Genomic DNA, 14,887 nt, shown 5'->3' with positions numbered 1-14,887 from the left:
TAATTTGCAAAGTGCTCAGCATTAAAACCATGGTGTTAAAACCATCCTAAACAATGAGCTCTCCTACCAAGGTGTCTATCTGTCCACTGTGTATAAGGATAGTTGAGACAACTGGATGAGACTAGAAGCTTAAGTTTAGGAAGCTCCTAAACCTAGCAAGATACATCCTAATTTTTATTCTAACTAATTGCCTTGAAACAAATTTAACCATGATTAAAATGTTGTGCTTGTTGCAAGATGCTAAACAGACATTTCATAAAACAAATGTGTTTTGGTATAATAAAATACATCAGGTATGGGATATTTTATGAAAATGTTTAATTCAACTGTTTCTTTGGAATGTAGTAGTCATAGTTTGGAAATTTAAGTTACAGTTCAGTTCTATGTGATTTTTTTTATGCTACTCAGTGTCTGAGAATACAAATGTCATTTAAAGTTAAGGCTTTGCTGTTAATTTTGAAACAACAATTTACAAGTGTCATATTGTCATAGAAAATAAAAATTTCTGTAAAAAAAATTTGCACAAAGTTTTATGATGGTACAAAACATGAAGCAATAATATACCAGTAAAATGAAATCATTTTACTACAGAAGATTTTTATAGTTTTTCAATAAAGAAAAAAATATGTTATTTTACACTTTAAAAATTATGAAACAATCTAAAACAATATAAACTGAACATTTTGTAACACTGCCTTTACAAATTAATAACTTTATAAACATATATTTTTTTAAATATATTTATCAGTGCAAGATACTTTTCAATGTAAAGTTGCAGTATCATTTTTCCTTTTTTGGAGGGCAACTTTCATTCTATTACCTTCAGAGAAATCAAATCTTCAGTGCTAGATCCTCATTATCATAGTAAGGTCTGAAGACTACAAAGGAGATACCATTCTTTTTTATATTTACCATTCTCAGTCTGTTAAAAGAATAAAGGAAACACACCACACAACCAACCATCAGCTTTACTGTTCAAACGGACTAAGACCAAGAGCTGGTCCAGAATCTATTGAAATCCATGGGAATATTTCAAGAAGTTTTGGGCCTGGGCTCCCCAGATCTTCTCTTCAAGGCAATATATACGTAACTCTCAGTCATGCCAGTGAATTAGAAGTGTTTAGAAATAAGGAGAGCAGATTCTAACACAAGTGAATCACATGGTGGGGTCCTAAAATAATTAAAAAAAATCCTTTCTTTTCTTTGGGTTAATTAATTAGCTGCTGCAATACCGCAGTTGTCAGCTTATATTGTTCGATGCAAATGAAAATTCTGCCTCTGTCAAAGCGAGCTTGGCACTTGGACCATTTCGTGGTCTAACTATTGGGCTTGACTTTTAAGTTACAGGTGCTCTGTCTCACCTTCTAGAGGACCTGAGGCCTAGAGCCTGGGAAGGCAACTCTTCCAATTTAGGCAAAGGCGTGATGACCTGAAGCATGTATTTGAATATTCACTATAGTCTCTGCTTTCATCAGTCTTTTGAAGTAGCAACCGCCCACTGCTTTTTCTACTGAGTCTTCCTCTAAAATATTTTCAACAACACAACTTGTGTTTTTTACCTTCAGTTTCCCTCCCTCTTTTTCAATTTCTAAGTTAGTGGTGGATTTTCCGCAGGATTTTGTTTTGTGATTAGTTTCTGTTTTGTGATTAGTATTGGTTACATGACATGCTTTAAAACATTTAACTGATAAACAAGGGTGGATTTTGTTGATCTAGTAATTCAGGGCTGAATTATCCCTTTCATAGTCCTAATCCTGGGCAGGATATTTCATTGCTTACGTACAAAATCAATTTTGGAAAAGACTAACTGCAAAAATCACGGCCTCTTCCCTGGCTCTACAGAGGGATTCCAGTGAGGAAGAAGAGGAGTGCAGCTCTTTCCAGAATGGTCCTTTCTCCAGGTTTGCATAGGTTGAAGCCCCCCAGCTCTGACTGTTCTGCATCCTGATCACTGCAGGCAGCTCCTCCAAGCACAGCATGATTTTATTTCTTTTTACCTTGTCAGACTGGCTGCATTAGCCGCTGGATATTATTTTTTTCAATAATGTGTATGAAATATTAAAAAATGCCACATAATTGTTGAGTACTTTTTCCTGACAGCTAAAATTAGCTTTGCTCACCAAATCTATCACTATCTACACTTTCGGTCAAACAGAAACCTCCTGGTAGGAAATGCCAGTGGGACATAACAGAACAGTAATGACATCGCCTACATACACTGTGGGATTTTATTCTGCCCTCAGTACCCATGTGCAAGCCCAGTTAGCACTGATTAGCATGAAAATGAAGGTTTACTGAGAGAAGAGAACTCTGGTTCAGGTAGGGGCAGGAGGAAGAAAGCTTCTTGTTTTAAAGGTAATCTTTTCAGTGCGGAATTCATTTCCCTAGTGTAATTAACAAGCAAGTCATTTAGGATAAAAGGCATGTTTCATGACTTCAGGAAAAAAGATACTGTCACTTTATGCCGTTAAGAAGAAACCCAAAGTTCGACTTCGGAGGGTAAAGTTAAGAATTTTCCCTTATTTTTTAACACAAACTCTAGTAAAATCTTTTGCCATTACCAGCAAGTTAAAGCTGCAGATTTCTTTCCTTGGCAATGGCAAATGTTTATGCAATCTACTCAGAGAGATAAAGAGAGAGAACAAGAAGAGAAAGGTAGAGAGATTTTACATTTGAAAATACATTCTATATGAAAGAACAATAAAAGGGGATATTGCAGCTTTATACAAAAGGGTCAAGAGACGTGAAGTTGAAATACAGAAATACAGAAAGCAGAACAATCGAGCCAGGTGGTCTGATTAGCCCTTGCCTTGCCGAGGCTACTCTCTTACACTAAAATATAGTTTTCTTTTATTCAGTGAGCCATCAGAATATGATTAAAGACAAGGGCATAATTGGAAAGAAGCAGGGCTGTAGTCAATGTTAACACAATGAGAAGCAGTACAAACAAAAAGGCACTTGAGAGGACATACACTAGCCAGTGCCAAGGACTTTTTTGTTTAGATTTTAGGCAGTATACTCGGTTACCAGTTGTGTCTGATGATGGCACATACTCTTTATGGAGTCACAAGCACAAAATTTAGTACAACACTGAAAAACATCAATAAAATTTGCCTGTATTGCTTTGTAAACAGAGCTGACACACTATATTGGTACTGATGCAGCAGTACTTTCAAAAACATCCTAACCCTTCTTTGTCTATGCACAACACGAGCAATTATACACAAATACAGGTGCAGGAGTCCACTAAATTGCTGTTACTCCAATAATTTCTGGGCACTGAGCTACAGACAGCATGTCCATCCAAAGGACCCCACTGAATACATTTTGTGACAGCATCTTGGATTTTGCACAGTAAAAAGAAAATTACCCATTAACGGAAAACAAAAGAGAGGGAGAGAAAGAAAGACAAAATGAACTAGAAGTCAATCATACTTGGTCTCAACACCAGCATTTGATTATTTCAAATAAAACCAACAGAAAAAGCAGACTGTACATGATTCAGATTGTTAACACAGATTGTTGTCCATGTTTATCGGTTACACACTCGTTGAAGCTCCTGAGAAAAGCTTGGCTCAGTGTCATCAATGCACTTTCCAGCCTGTACAGTAAAAGATGATCAACAGTTCCCCAGCACGACCGAGCTATGTCCTTCCATCACGATTCTCTGAAACTTCTCAAGTTGCTTTATACCTTCATGCTTCTGAGTAAGAATTCTGTGTGTTTAGTTTATCTTTCTTCAGTTTTACACCATCGACCAGCTCAAAATTGTAATTCTCCAGTGCAGACAAGTTCCTCTCTGACATACCATTGTGCCAACAGGCACAGTACAGGACAACTCCACAAATGGCTCCTAAAAGCACCCCAAGTGCGCTCATGGCTATGATGGTAATAAGAATTGGGTCTAGCGTCTTCAGGACATTTCCTGGTTTCCTGGATATGTCATCGTAGTCCTCATCTGTATGGTATGAAGGAGTAAACCCTGAAATAGAGTAAGAGTTGCAAAATGTTCAGAACTGATTCCAGTCAGAGCTTTGTTTGATGAGTTGGACATTTGGAGAAGGGATATCAAGCATTTGGCATAAATCACTACATAATTTGAAAACCTAGCTTCTAACAAGTAGTCATAAATAGCTGGAAACTATAATGTGGCTTAAATAGTTGTTGATTTCTTCATACTGTCCTCTAGTCATTAAATCTGTTGCATGGTAGCAGGGGTCTGATTCTACCTTGACTTATGTGGGAGGCTGGGGAATGAATAACCAGACCTTTTGGTTATATTTTGCTTGTCTGCAGTATTTTGCTCCAAAACGTTAATTAAATATTACACAGCTCAGTGTGAATGTTTACAGTCTTAGAAATCAATCAGGAGCCTTCAGTCAGTTTGAGTCTGTCTCCACTTCACCGGTTTCAAGAATGGACCTTGAAATGGGGATAGTGACAGAACTGACACAGAAGAGCACTCTGCCTCCTTGTGTAAAATATTCACTGGATATCACAATGTTTTCCCTCAACTCAGTTTATTAAGGAGATATGCTAAGCTTATAAAACTTGCTAATTGTTGCAAGAAAGGCAAAGAAGTATTTCTGGATGAATTCTGCTTTCACTAAACCCAGTGATAATCTTGTTGACTGTAACAGAAAAAAAAATGAAGCTCTTTGCTTGAAAAATGCGACTGTATTTTATTACTGGGACAATATGACAATTATGATCTATTTAATGATCCATTTACAGCTATCATCATTGAAAGCGATAATGCTTTGGTAGACTGGTTATAAAATGACATTTTCAGCAAGGTCTGAGAAATGATTAGCCTGAAGAGTTTTGAGCCTAATTACCTAGACACCACATGAGACATAAAATACAGTGATAGCTTTTCCTTCACCTGTGGGCATGCCTTCTAGATAAAAAAAATATTAGCGATCTGTAGTGTGTGTGTGCATATATATGTATACAATGCAACAAATACAGATAAACAAAATTTGAAGTTTTTGAATAGTTATAAATGATAGAAAATCCATAAGATTATATGGCATAGAAGAATAAAACTATGAAATCCTTAGTATAAATATAAGCCTTCTAAGTATCTGATCTAGATAAGTAAAAAGAACTTAGTACCACATGCAGTTAAGAGAACCAATCCATAAATAAAGAAACAGTATATACAAATTCACATGAAAATACATATTTTAATTCATTTCCTTGTAACAATAGCATAATTTTTACCTGTTTGATTACTTTCTGGGTCTTCTTCATCTATTTCACTCTCCACATCAGTTGATTCTAATGAAGCAAAGAGAATTGACATTGATTATTAGGGTTACAAACACTGATTGACTATCATGCTGGCAATAATGGTATAGCAGATTTTTCTGTGTCAGAGCATCATTATGTCAGCTTGACAGAATTGTTCATTATGATGGGCTCTGAAAATTAATGGAGAAAAAAGAAAGATTTAAAAACTCCTCTCCACCCTATCTTGGCACAGTTTTAGAGTTATCAGCAGGGGTTTTCCATGCCTACAAAAGAGAAATCAGTGTGATAAATTAGCATCTCATTCATTGTATTTACAATTTTGGAGCCCAATTCTGTAACACTTCATCAGTGAAGGCACAGTTAATCAGAAGAACTGCAGCAAGACCATTTGTGTTTGGGCTGCTGAATGAGCTTTAGCTCACAAAGGCCAAAATTCCTGCTCACCATTGAGTTTGTGTATCTGAAAGCAGGAGATAGGAAATAAGTTACTTTCCTCTCTCATTTCAGTCAGATCAATGCGATCACTGTGGTCCCAGCATCTTGCTTGGCACTGAAGACACCGCAGGAGGACCAGGTGGTGTGCCCTGACTCTCTTTCCTGGTAACATTTACTTGTGCCACTGGATGAATCGAGGAGACGGACTGCACAATGAAGAGACTGCGCAGTCTTATTCAGCTCTGAAATTACCATGTAGTTGAAGCCTGTCATGTTATCCTCAAATGGCTGTTAGCCACAAAGGGTGAGGAACAGCCTCTATCATTGTTCTCAGTTGTGCTGCCAACTCAAGTGGTTTAAGTTTACATTTCTGATGCTGAAGGTTCTCTGTTCTATTTTCTCTCTTATAGAAAAGTCATAGCTCAATCTCCATCAAGAAGGGCAGGATTTAGTTGCTTGTGTTTATTTGGAGGTGCTGCTGCCAAATTACGTGCAGTATGCAATGCACATATGATCGGCCGTGACTGGAATAACTCCAGACTGGCCAGAATTAAAACAACTGAAATAGTGGCTCAAGAACAGCCTGGCTCAGAGGCAAAACAGACCATGATCCAATACTATTCAGTGACACATGTCTGGAAGCTGATGACTATGGTAAATGAGTCATAGCAACCTCTGTGCTGCAGGGCAGCAAAGGACAGAGCAGGGGCCAAGTATGGTTTGATGGTCCAACGTGAGTTTGATAAAGTGTTTAAAAAAACCTAGGATATGTGATCTAAAAAGAGGGAAGGATTTTGAGCATTACTTAAGATAGGCAAGAGCATTAGGAAAAGCACAAAAATACAAAGAGTAAAGCAATAAAAAATATAGGGAGAGATGTGAGGATGTGAATGTGCTCTGACCCATCAGTGGGATGCCGGTTCTGACCCAAAAGACTGTACCACTGCAGTATTGAGGCTAGTCTACCAATTAAACTATGGGCCAGATCAGGGTGTTTTCAGTGCTAAACTTCCAATATAGCCAATAATTACGTATCCTTTTCACACAGAAAAAAAAACAACCAAAGCCAAGACCCCACCAAATCAGATATCTAAATAAATCTAAGTAAATAAATGTACTGGATGAGATCTCTATACATTCTTGCTATGCATACTTACTTTGGCAATCCTCTTGTGATATGTGATTGTCAATATTAATATCGTCCACAGCAATTCCTCCATTTCCTTTTCCAATTTCTCCCTCTATAACCACCTGGAAAAATAAGATAATTTTCACATTGTTTTCATGTTAACACACAATTGAAGCATTCAGGAAATCTTAATTAGCTGTCAATACGTCTCTAGTTGTCATGATGCCACATTACATACACTTTGATTGTGGCCTGTCAATCAGTGCTGTATGCCTTTATGAACTTATATGCACAAATGTGAATTCATACAATGTCAAAACTTCACAGAAGTCTTTTACATCAGCAGCAAAACTATGGCAAGGATGCAGTTTTTTGACAGCTGAGAAATGATTTCTAATGCATTTATTGGGCCTTCTATAACAAATTGCTTGTATCACTGTCATCTGAGATAGCATGAAATATGCCGCTATTATTACTGTCACAGCAACAGCACCTCATCTGTAGGTATAATACTGTTTACATAAATCCTCCAGTGACATTTTCTGCTACGGCGTATAAAGCGTGACCAGCAAGGCTCACCTGGTAGTGTTTCACAGACTTGTGCAGAAGAACGCGGCCCTCCTTCCAGCAGTTTGCCTGGTGCCCGCTTAGGGTCAACAGTACCTGGTCATATTCATCTGGCTTCTGGTACCGCAGCTTGATCTTCAGGGTGCCGACGTGTGGGCCAGACATGTGGTACCAGAAAGTCATGCAGTGTGCAGAGTTCTGCGAGTAAATGACAGGGCTCAATAGCCGGGCAACTTTTCCTTTCTGGCTTTCATCAGCTTGAGAGTAGATGAAGTTGCCATCTCCTGCTGTGACAAAGGGATTGCATTAGGAATAGTGATCAGATGTCATTTTCTTTGTTCAACTAAGAAATCCCAGCCCCACCAGTCCCGGCCGCTTTGTCTTCTGAGCGTTGGTCCTCATGCAGTAGGCTTGGCTGAGGTCCCGTGGGCCTACTCCACACTAATCGTGTAAAGAGCCACTTTTAATGTCTGTTTAGTTTGTGCTTGTGAAGGCAGGGCTAGAATGGGAAGAGTAGTGGAGAATAAAATAGGTTTGAGCAGCCATGGTCAGAGATGAGAAACTGAAATCTAAATGGGGCACCTAAATTGAGCCAGAGTATTGTCACAAATGGTGCCACAGTTAGTCCCTTTGATTTTGGCAATAGTATATTGGGCTCTGTATATTTATGAGCCACTTCCCAGAAGATTAAGATCATGGCAGAATGGATTTATACTTGGATTTTATATAAGAAATCTGAACACTGGATACCCTTGGTTTTGAAAATCATGTAGGGAAGCATGCGGGACCAAGATTAGTTTGGTAACAACAAAATGCTAGGTGAGATTTCGACTGAAGCAAAGTGCTGGTGATCTGCTGAAATAAGCATATGTTTATACCGTGCTTTAGCTAAAGATAAGTTAAAACAAAAAAGAGGCAAAAGATGTTTCAGAAGGATGAGGCTTTATTAACATTGGTCTTTGATTATATATGATATTCTTTCATCTGAGTTTCATCTGAAATAACATATAATTGAGATTTGCTGGCTCGTGATGGTATAGTCTTGCACCACTGAAGAAGTATAGGATAGTAAAAGATTAACCAGGAACAAAAGCAAGCGGGCTAAACCTAGTCATTGGAAAGAGTGGGCCTACTAAAAGAGAAAGAGAAATATTTATTCTGACATGAGATGAAAGCATTTTACTTGGATTTTCCTGTGAGCAGTCGGAATTACCCTGGCCAACACACCTGAAAGTATCTGATCTTTGAAAGAATTTTGTAGGGGAAGTTAATGTTAAATTGCCAGCATTTTAGGATTGTTTTTTCCCTATTTCAGTGCAGTATTATCTTGTCCAACTTCTTCAGCAGGAGTGTTTGTGCTGATAGGCTATTTCCAACTTTATTCCTGTGCAGAGGACAGCACAACGTAAATGCAAATCTCTCTCATCAAAGCGTGATGATAGAGAACCTCAAAGGGAGAAAAAAAGGAAAATAATCACAGCATTAGGATGGCATCTCAGTTGGAAGACCTAACTCTGGCCAGATTTAATCATAACATGAATAATTTGAAGTGGCGTATAGCGTATCCTGCTGTCTCAAAGCAATTGCTGTTGGAAGATCACTTCTATGGAGTTTCTTCAGTTTTACAGAAGTACAGCTGGGAATCACTCATTGCAGTCTTCCCAGTATACAAGGTGCTTTGCTGAGTAGCAGGCACACTGAAGTGCACATCTGTGATGGCAGTGCCATTCAGACCACTTGTGGTCTGTGTTCACACCCACTCCACCCCTATGGCAAATGTGGCAGATAAAGGTACCCTTGGAATTGAAAGACAATTTTGGAAAATATTTCAAGTGAGTGTAGCAAGGAGCACAATGAGCTGCCTGGAAGTCTCACTGAAGCTACAGCTAATGGAATGAATAAGTCTTCTGCAATAGCAAGACCTGGAGGAAACAACAAAATCTCATTATTTGAAGAATATCATTTCTTCATCTCTTGATTGAAGACAGGTTCAGTCTCTCTATAATCCTTGGTGGCAAAGTGCAGATAGCTCTCATTTCCAGAATATTACTGCAGTGCTGGGTCAGGAACTCTGTCTTCATTGTCTTAATTAGAGCTTTACTTATGCATGCCTTTTAGATTTTGTCAGTCTCTGGCTAACATAGCTTTTAACCTCCTTTCAATGTCAGATCCTACTGAGCCATTTCACTTTACTTTACATCAATTTTTCCACCATTACAGACTTCACTTCAGCTAACTGCATTTAGTTAATTTGATGCCATTTATTTGTACAATGCCATTTATAGTCAAAGTATTATAAGTTTTTTTTTCTGAAACTACTGTACTTGTCTTATGATTCAATTGAAAGTGTCTCAGAATTTAAAAAGTCCAATTTTGTCTAATTTCCTTGTCATTCTCATTAAGCAAAGGGGTTGCAGAAGTGGGAAGGGGTATTCATCCCTAACACATTTGATTAATCTGCACGTATGCAAGGGAGAACACTGAAGTGAGAGGCCATACAGGTCATGCAGTGCCCTCCCTTCTCTGCTAGCCAGCAGCATATTTATTGCCTAATTATGCAGAGGCATGAGTTAGATACTACAAACCAAACTAATCAATTTCCCAGGGTAATAATTCTGGAAAAACTGTGCGAGCCAAGGGATGGCTGCAGACTCCAACTCCCACTGGAGAACAGGAGGGCATGGAAACAAGCCCTTGTGAGAAGTTTCACTCGCAATGCCTTTCTGCAGTGAGCAGTTCCTATAACCACAAATAGGAACAGTGTAGGGTTTGCTCATGACCATATAATTTGGTAAGTGACATTTGCAGAATATTTGATGATTCAGATTTTTTTTCTACCGTAGATGGCAGTTATCAAATGGATTGCCAGGAGGAGCATATATCTTCAGTTCCTGACAATAAATGATCTTCATTCCCCAACAAAAGAGACAATTATGATCATTTGTGTCTACACATGATGGATCAGGTTGCCTAGACTTATCTTTCCCACAACACATATTTTAGGTATAACTCAGTCTCTTCTGGTTTTGGAAGGAATGTTGGTGTTAAACAGAACAACTGCTTCTCATGTAAAATGGCTAAATCATGAACTCAAGATTACCTGTGTGGTCTTGAATTGGCCCAGTTTTGCTGGTCAGAATTGCCCACTTCAAATCCACCTGGTTGTCATGTTCCCACTGGCACAAAGTCTTGTGGGATCCCCAGCCAAACCCACAGTTGAAGTTGTATAGTGGCAGTTCTGCAGGAAAAGATAGAAAAGGAGGGTGGAAATGTGATTATTAATTGCATTATTCAGATTTTGCATTTCAAAACCAAATGCATTCATTTAACCACTAAGAGAGCCATTCCCACTTGAAAGTCTGAGAAGGCATAGCAAGAGTAGTCCTGCTAGGAAAAAGGATGGCTATTTCTAGTAAACGATGTGTCTGTTTTTTGTCTCTTTATGAGCCTTATTTTGTGCTACTTTTTGTTAGATTGATTTCCCCACATTACCTAATAACTCTGTTGTAACATATATGACTCCAAAAGAAAATCCTGGCTTATTTATCAGATACATTCACTGGTTGTTAATACATGCATTTGTACTGTAAATGTACCATAACACTGTACATCAAATCACGATAAGATTTGGATAAAAATAAGAAAAGTCAGGAACACTAGTGGAATGTCCTTAGCAGGAAAGGATTTCTGGTGAAATGCACGGCTTGTGGCATCAGTCAGGAACAGCACTGCAGCATCTTTCAGACAAGCAGGCCCACAAGATGGCAGCATTGAAATGGACAAATTGAGACAGAAAAGGGACAAACGTGGCTGATTGCCAAATGAACTCAAAATAAGCTGCAAAACAAGCTCCATGTAAAACAAGGGAAATCTGGTAGTATGGTCAGGATGAGATCATATCTTGTTTTCAGCTTCTCTTCAATTCTGCCCAAAGGTTTAATAGATTGTGGCTTATTTTGCTCAATACAACTTGGAATTTGTATGGAAAGATCATACAAAGACAGCATATTCTTTACATTTCTTATTTTTGGAACCAGTTTGAAATCTTTTTGGCTTTTGGTTTCTACCACACTGGCATGAACTTTTACCTCACCTTGAGCAATGCCAGCTCCTAGTGGAGTAATACCCGTCCCACAGCAATGTGACCAAATCCTGAAGTCTTTTCTCAGGCATGATTCACGCCTTATTAAAGGAAAAAACTTAGACTTACTTTAATGAGATGCTTTGTGCAAGTATGGACTAGGAACAAAGGACTCCTTTCTCCCACCATTATCAGGTCTGGGGGAAGAATTCTGTTCTTTTGCTGTCTTTCCCATTATTAAAACAACAACAACAAAGAAAAAAAAACCAAACAAAAAAAAAAACAAACAAAAACCACAGAGGAAGATAATGTAACTCCTAGAATTCTCTTGTTTATTGTGGGAAAATATAGAGAAATATGGGAAGTGTGCTGGGACCTGCAACTGGGCAGACTTTTGAGGTGGATCTCTTCCAGTCTGATGAGGCAAAGAGCTCCACATCAAAAAGCAGCCCAGGGAAGACTGGAAAGACTTTTGAACTCATAGCCTCGATTTTAATAGGAAGTAAACTAGAATTAGTATTATAGAACTATTTTATGATCTGTGAGAAAACCTCAAGTGAGTAGGTTAAGAAAGAACAGATAAAAAAGCAGTTCATCTGTTACTCCCTCCTTGACCGCTATGCCCTTGTTCAGTGAATCCTTGCTCTGAGATGTATTTTTCACTCAACCCAAATCTAGAGGATTCCTGCATTTCAGCCACTCAGTGCTGATTTCAGCCCTCTCTGCTCTGGCCTCTACACAACGTTGTTCTGTCAGCATAGAGTTCTGAGTGCGTTGCAGCTCCTATCCCTCTCCTCCACCTCGGCTGTGCTGCAGCATCTCTGCAGTCCCTGCGCCTTGTTCCTTGCCCCCGCCTTTCACCTGCCCCATCCTAGCCCAACTCCCTGGCCTCCCGCTGGCCTCTGGAGGGGTCTACCCCACATTGTCATGGATGCAGCATCCTAACAGGGAACAAATGCATTAAACAGATACTGACTGTCACAGGAATTTAATGTGGAGAAAATACGTTTCCTGGCGGATCTCAACCTTTTCTAGGAAAGAGGCAGATCATGGTGAATAATGTCTCTTTGGGCTCAAAACACTGAAGAAGCAGAACTCAGCCTGTGCACACATGGGTACAGAAAAGCAATCCATTATGTTTCTTCCTTCAGTATATGTTTTTTTTTTTCTTAGACAATGGGGCCTGATCAAAGAGATCTTGCCTGAAAGGGGACATCTGAAAATCAAGGGGAGTTTTCAAAGAAATAGAGCGACATTGAAATGAATTAAAGGGTTTTAATTTTGTGAAAAATTTCATTGTCAAGAAGGCCTATGGAGAGCTATATTGCATGGTTTTGACATCAGAGTCATGAAACAGAACTATAAAAAAGGCCTTAGAGAACCTAAAACAAAATTAATCTCATTAATCCCGGAGGCTTATATCATGTGAAGCTTGTGATAGCCTGTGTGGTACTCAGGCCACAAGAAAGGAGAACAATGGTAGATAGATCACATCCATCTGAAGATGTAACGCAGCACAAATGACCACATGGTGCAAAGAGGTTGAAAGGACTGGGATTGTTGGTCTCTGAGTAAGTGTAAATAGCAGAGGACGCAGAATAAGTATGGGTGAAGAATCTAGAGAAGGAAGATTACAATATTCTCTTTTCTCAGTTTCATAGCCCAAGAACTAAGAGATATACAGTGTAGTTCGATATTAATCAAAGGAAAAACCTCATGTGGCGTGAACAACACTTTCTTCTCTCGAATACTGCTAAGGGTGCTTCGAATGCTTCAAAGAGAGAAGGACACTGAAATGGATGAGGAAAATATCCAGACTTTAGCTGTTAATTCTAACATGCAGGAAGTGACAAAAGCCTCCTTCTTTATGGTCTGAAGCAAGCTCTGAACACTCTGACCAGAACGAGAGCTTCAAAGCAGGGCTAAATTTCACAGCATCATCTACGACAGTATTTCTTACACTTTCACTTGAAATATATAGTCCAGGAAACTGGCAAAAAGCCTAAGTTTGATATGCTTTGGCCATGCCTGTGTTCCTTGGCTTTGTTGCTGTGTAGCACAAAAATGAACTTTTCCATGTAGAAGTTAATGTGAATCCCTTGAAACCGAGCAAGATTTGGCCTGTAAACTGTTCTTTGTCAACTACTTCTTGCTAGGTCCCTATTGTTTTCTCAAAAGTGATCGTGTTAATACGTTCCTTAGACAATCACAGCAATGGGATCGGAGACCAAAAGCAAGGCATTTATTTCAGAGCACTCTCATTTTATGGTCTCCTTAAACATGCCATCTCTTATTGTCTATTCTTATGTCTCTTCCAGTGCTTCTCCCAGGGACCCATAAAAAGAAAAAACTGACCTGCTAGCCAATTAATGAGAGACACTTGTAGCATCAGAATAGGTTCATTAACTGTACAGACAATGGGTCTGCCCCAGCAAAAGGCAGAATAGTTCAACACTTCTGATAAAGGTGTCGGCAGGTTGATACAGTAGCTCACAGTAAGCTACAGGGGATCTGTCCGTTTCTTTGTCCTTGAACTATAGCTTGGCAACTCTTGGGGAAGGAAAGAAAGTACAGAGGAAGGAAGGATGAGCAGCATTTGGTGGGCTCCCTTGCAGCGCTGCCCTATTCCCCTGCTAAGATAATTCCCTTGCCACCAAGTGATTGATCTTGGGGTTTGTGTATATTGAGAGGATGAAGAAAACCAGCTATTATGTAACTAAATAGCAGCAGCTCAGATGAGAATCTGAGACGGAGGTGTGACGAAATCCCATATGTCTTTTTGAAAATGTAGGGTACGTGATACTGAATTAAAACAGATTTATCCTCTCAAAGAAAAACCAACAGCTGTACTTCTTGACCACATCTTGCTCACAGCTGGAACCATTACTGCACATGAACAAGAAAGTCATTTGAAAATCTAGTTGAGTGAGTTTCTTGCAAGTCCATTAATCTTCTGTGGCCCAAAGACTCTGACATATTTTTATAACTCCTCCAACAAGAGGCAAGAAGGAGCATGATGGCATTAAAAATGCTATGAAAATTACCTATAGGATGCTCTTGCCAAAGGGTAAATCAACATTAAAATGGGAAATTGCAAACATAGTTCAGACCACTTCAAAGTAGTGTATTGGGTCTGATTCTTCTTTGCATTTCACCTTTTTATACTATTTATATTGGTAGCATAGAATTACCTCAAATGATAGTAAATTATAATTTAAGTGCTTCAATATCCCTTTACTTCCTTTATCGATGCAAAGTTGTCCTGCCATAAAAGAAGTTCAGACCTATTCTACCTTTAAATGATTTCTTCATATAGATTTTAACCTCAAGTTTTCTTATATTTTTCCAAAATAGCTACTATATGTGTGAAAAACAAGATACGTTACTTCTTGAACAGTCTGCTTTACAAAGGACTGAGC

At 38.8% G+C, this 14,887-nt stretch overlaps 1 protein-coding gene across 4 annotated transcripts in view; it reads right to left on the bottom strand.

Annotated features, from left to right (window-relative positions):
- Positions 302-14,887, bottom strand: part of NRP1 (neuropilin 1) — a 108,783-nt gene continuing 94,197 nt past the window's right edge. For 2 of the 4 annotated variants that reach the window (XM_021386102.1, XM_021386103.1), the window contains exons 14-18: positions 10,488-10,625; positions 7,400-7,671; positions 6,849-6,942; positions 5,227-5,283; positions 302-3,982 (exon numbers count right to left, since the gene is read on the bottom strand). In XM_021386102.1, coding sequence (XP_021241777.1) covers positions 3,696-3,982; positions 5,227-5,283; positions 6,849-6,942; positions 7,400-7,671; positions 10,488-10,625 — 848 coding nt within the window. In that variant the 3' untranslated portion in view covers positions 302-3,695. Of the gene's footprint in view, positions 3,983-5,226; positions 5,284-6,848; positions 6,943-7,399; positions 7,675-8,310; positions 8,835-10,487; positions 10,626-14,887 lie in introns of those variants that run through there. The other 2 variants (XM_021386101.1, XM_021386104.1) reach the window with 2 other exon arrangements.

This window comes from Numida meleagris, chromosome 2 (assembly GCF_002078875.1).
Source record: "Numida meleagris isolate 19003 breed g44 Domestic line chromosome 2, NumMel1.0, whole genome shotgun sequence".
NCBI classification, from domain to species: Eukaryota; Metazoa; Chordata; class Aves; order Galliformes; family Numididae; genus Numida; species Numida meleagris.
The sequence above is the reverse complement of the archived record's forward strand: the minus strand, read 5'-3'. Positions and strand labels throughout refer to the sequence as shown.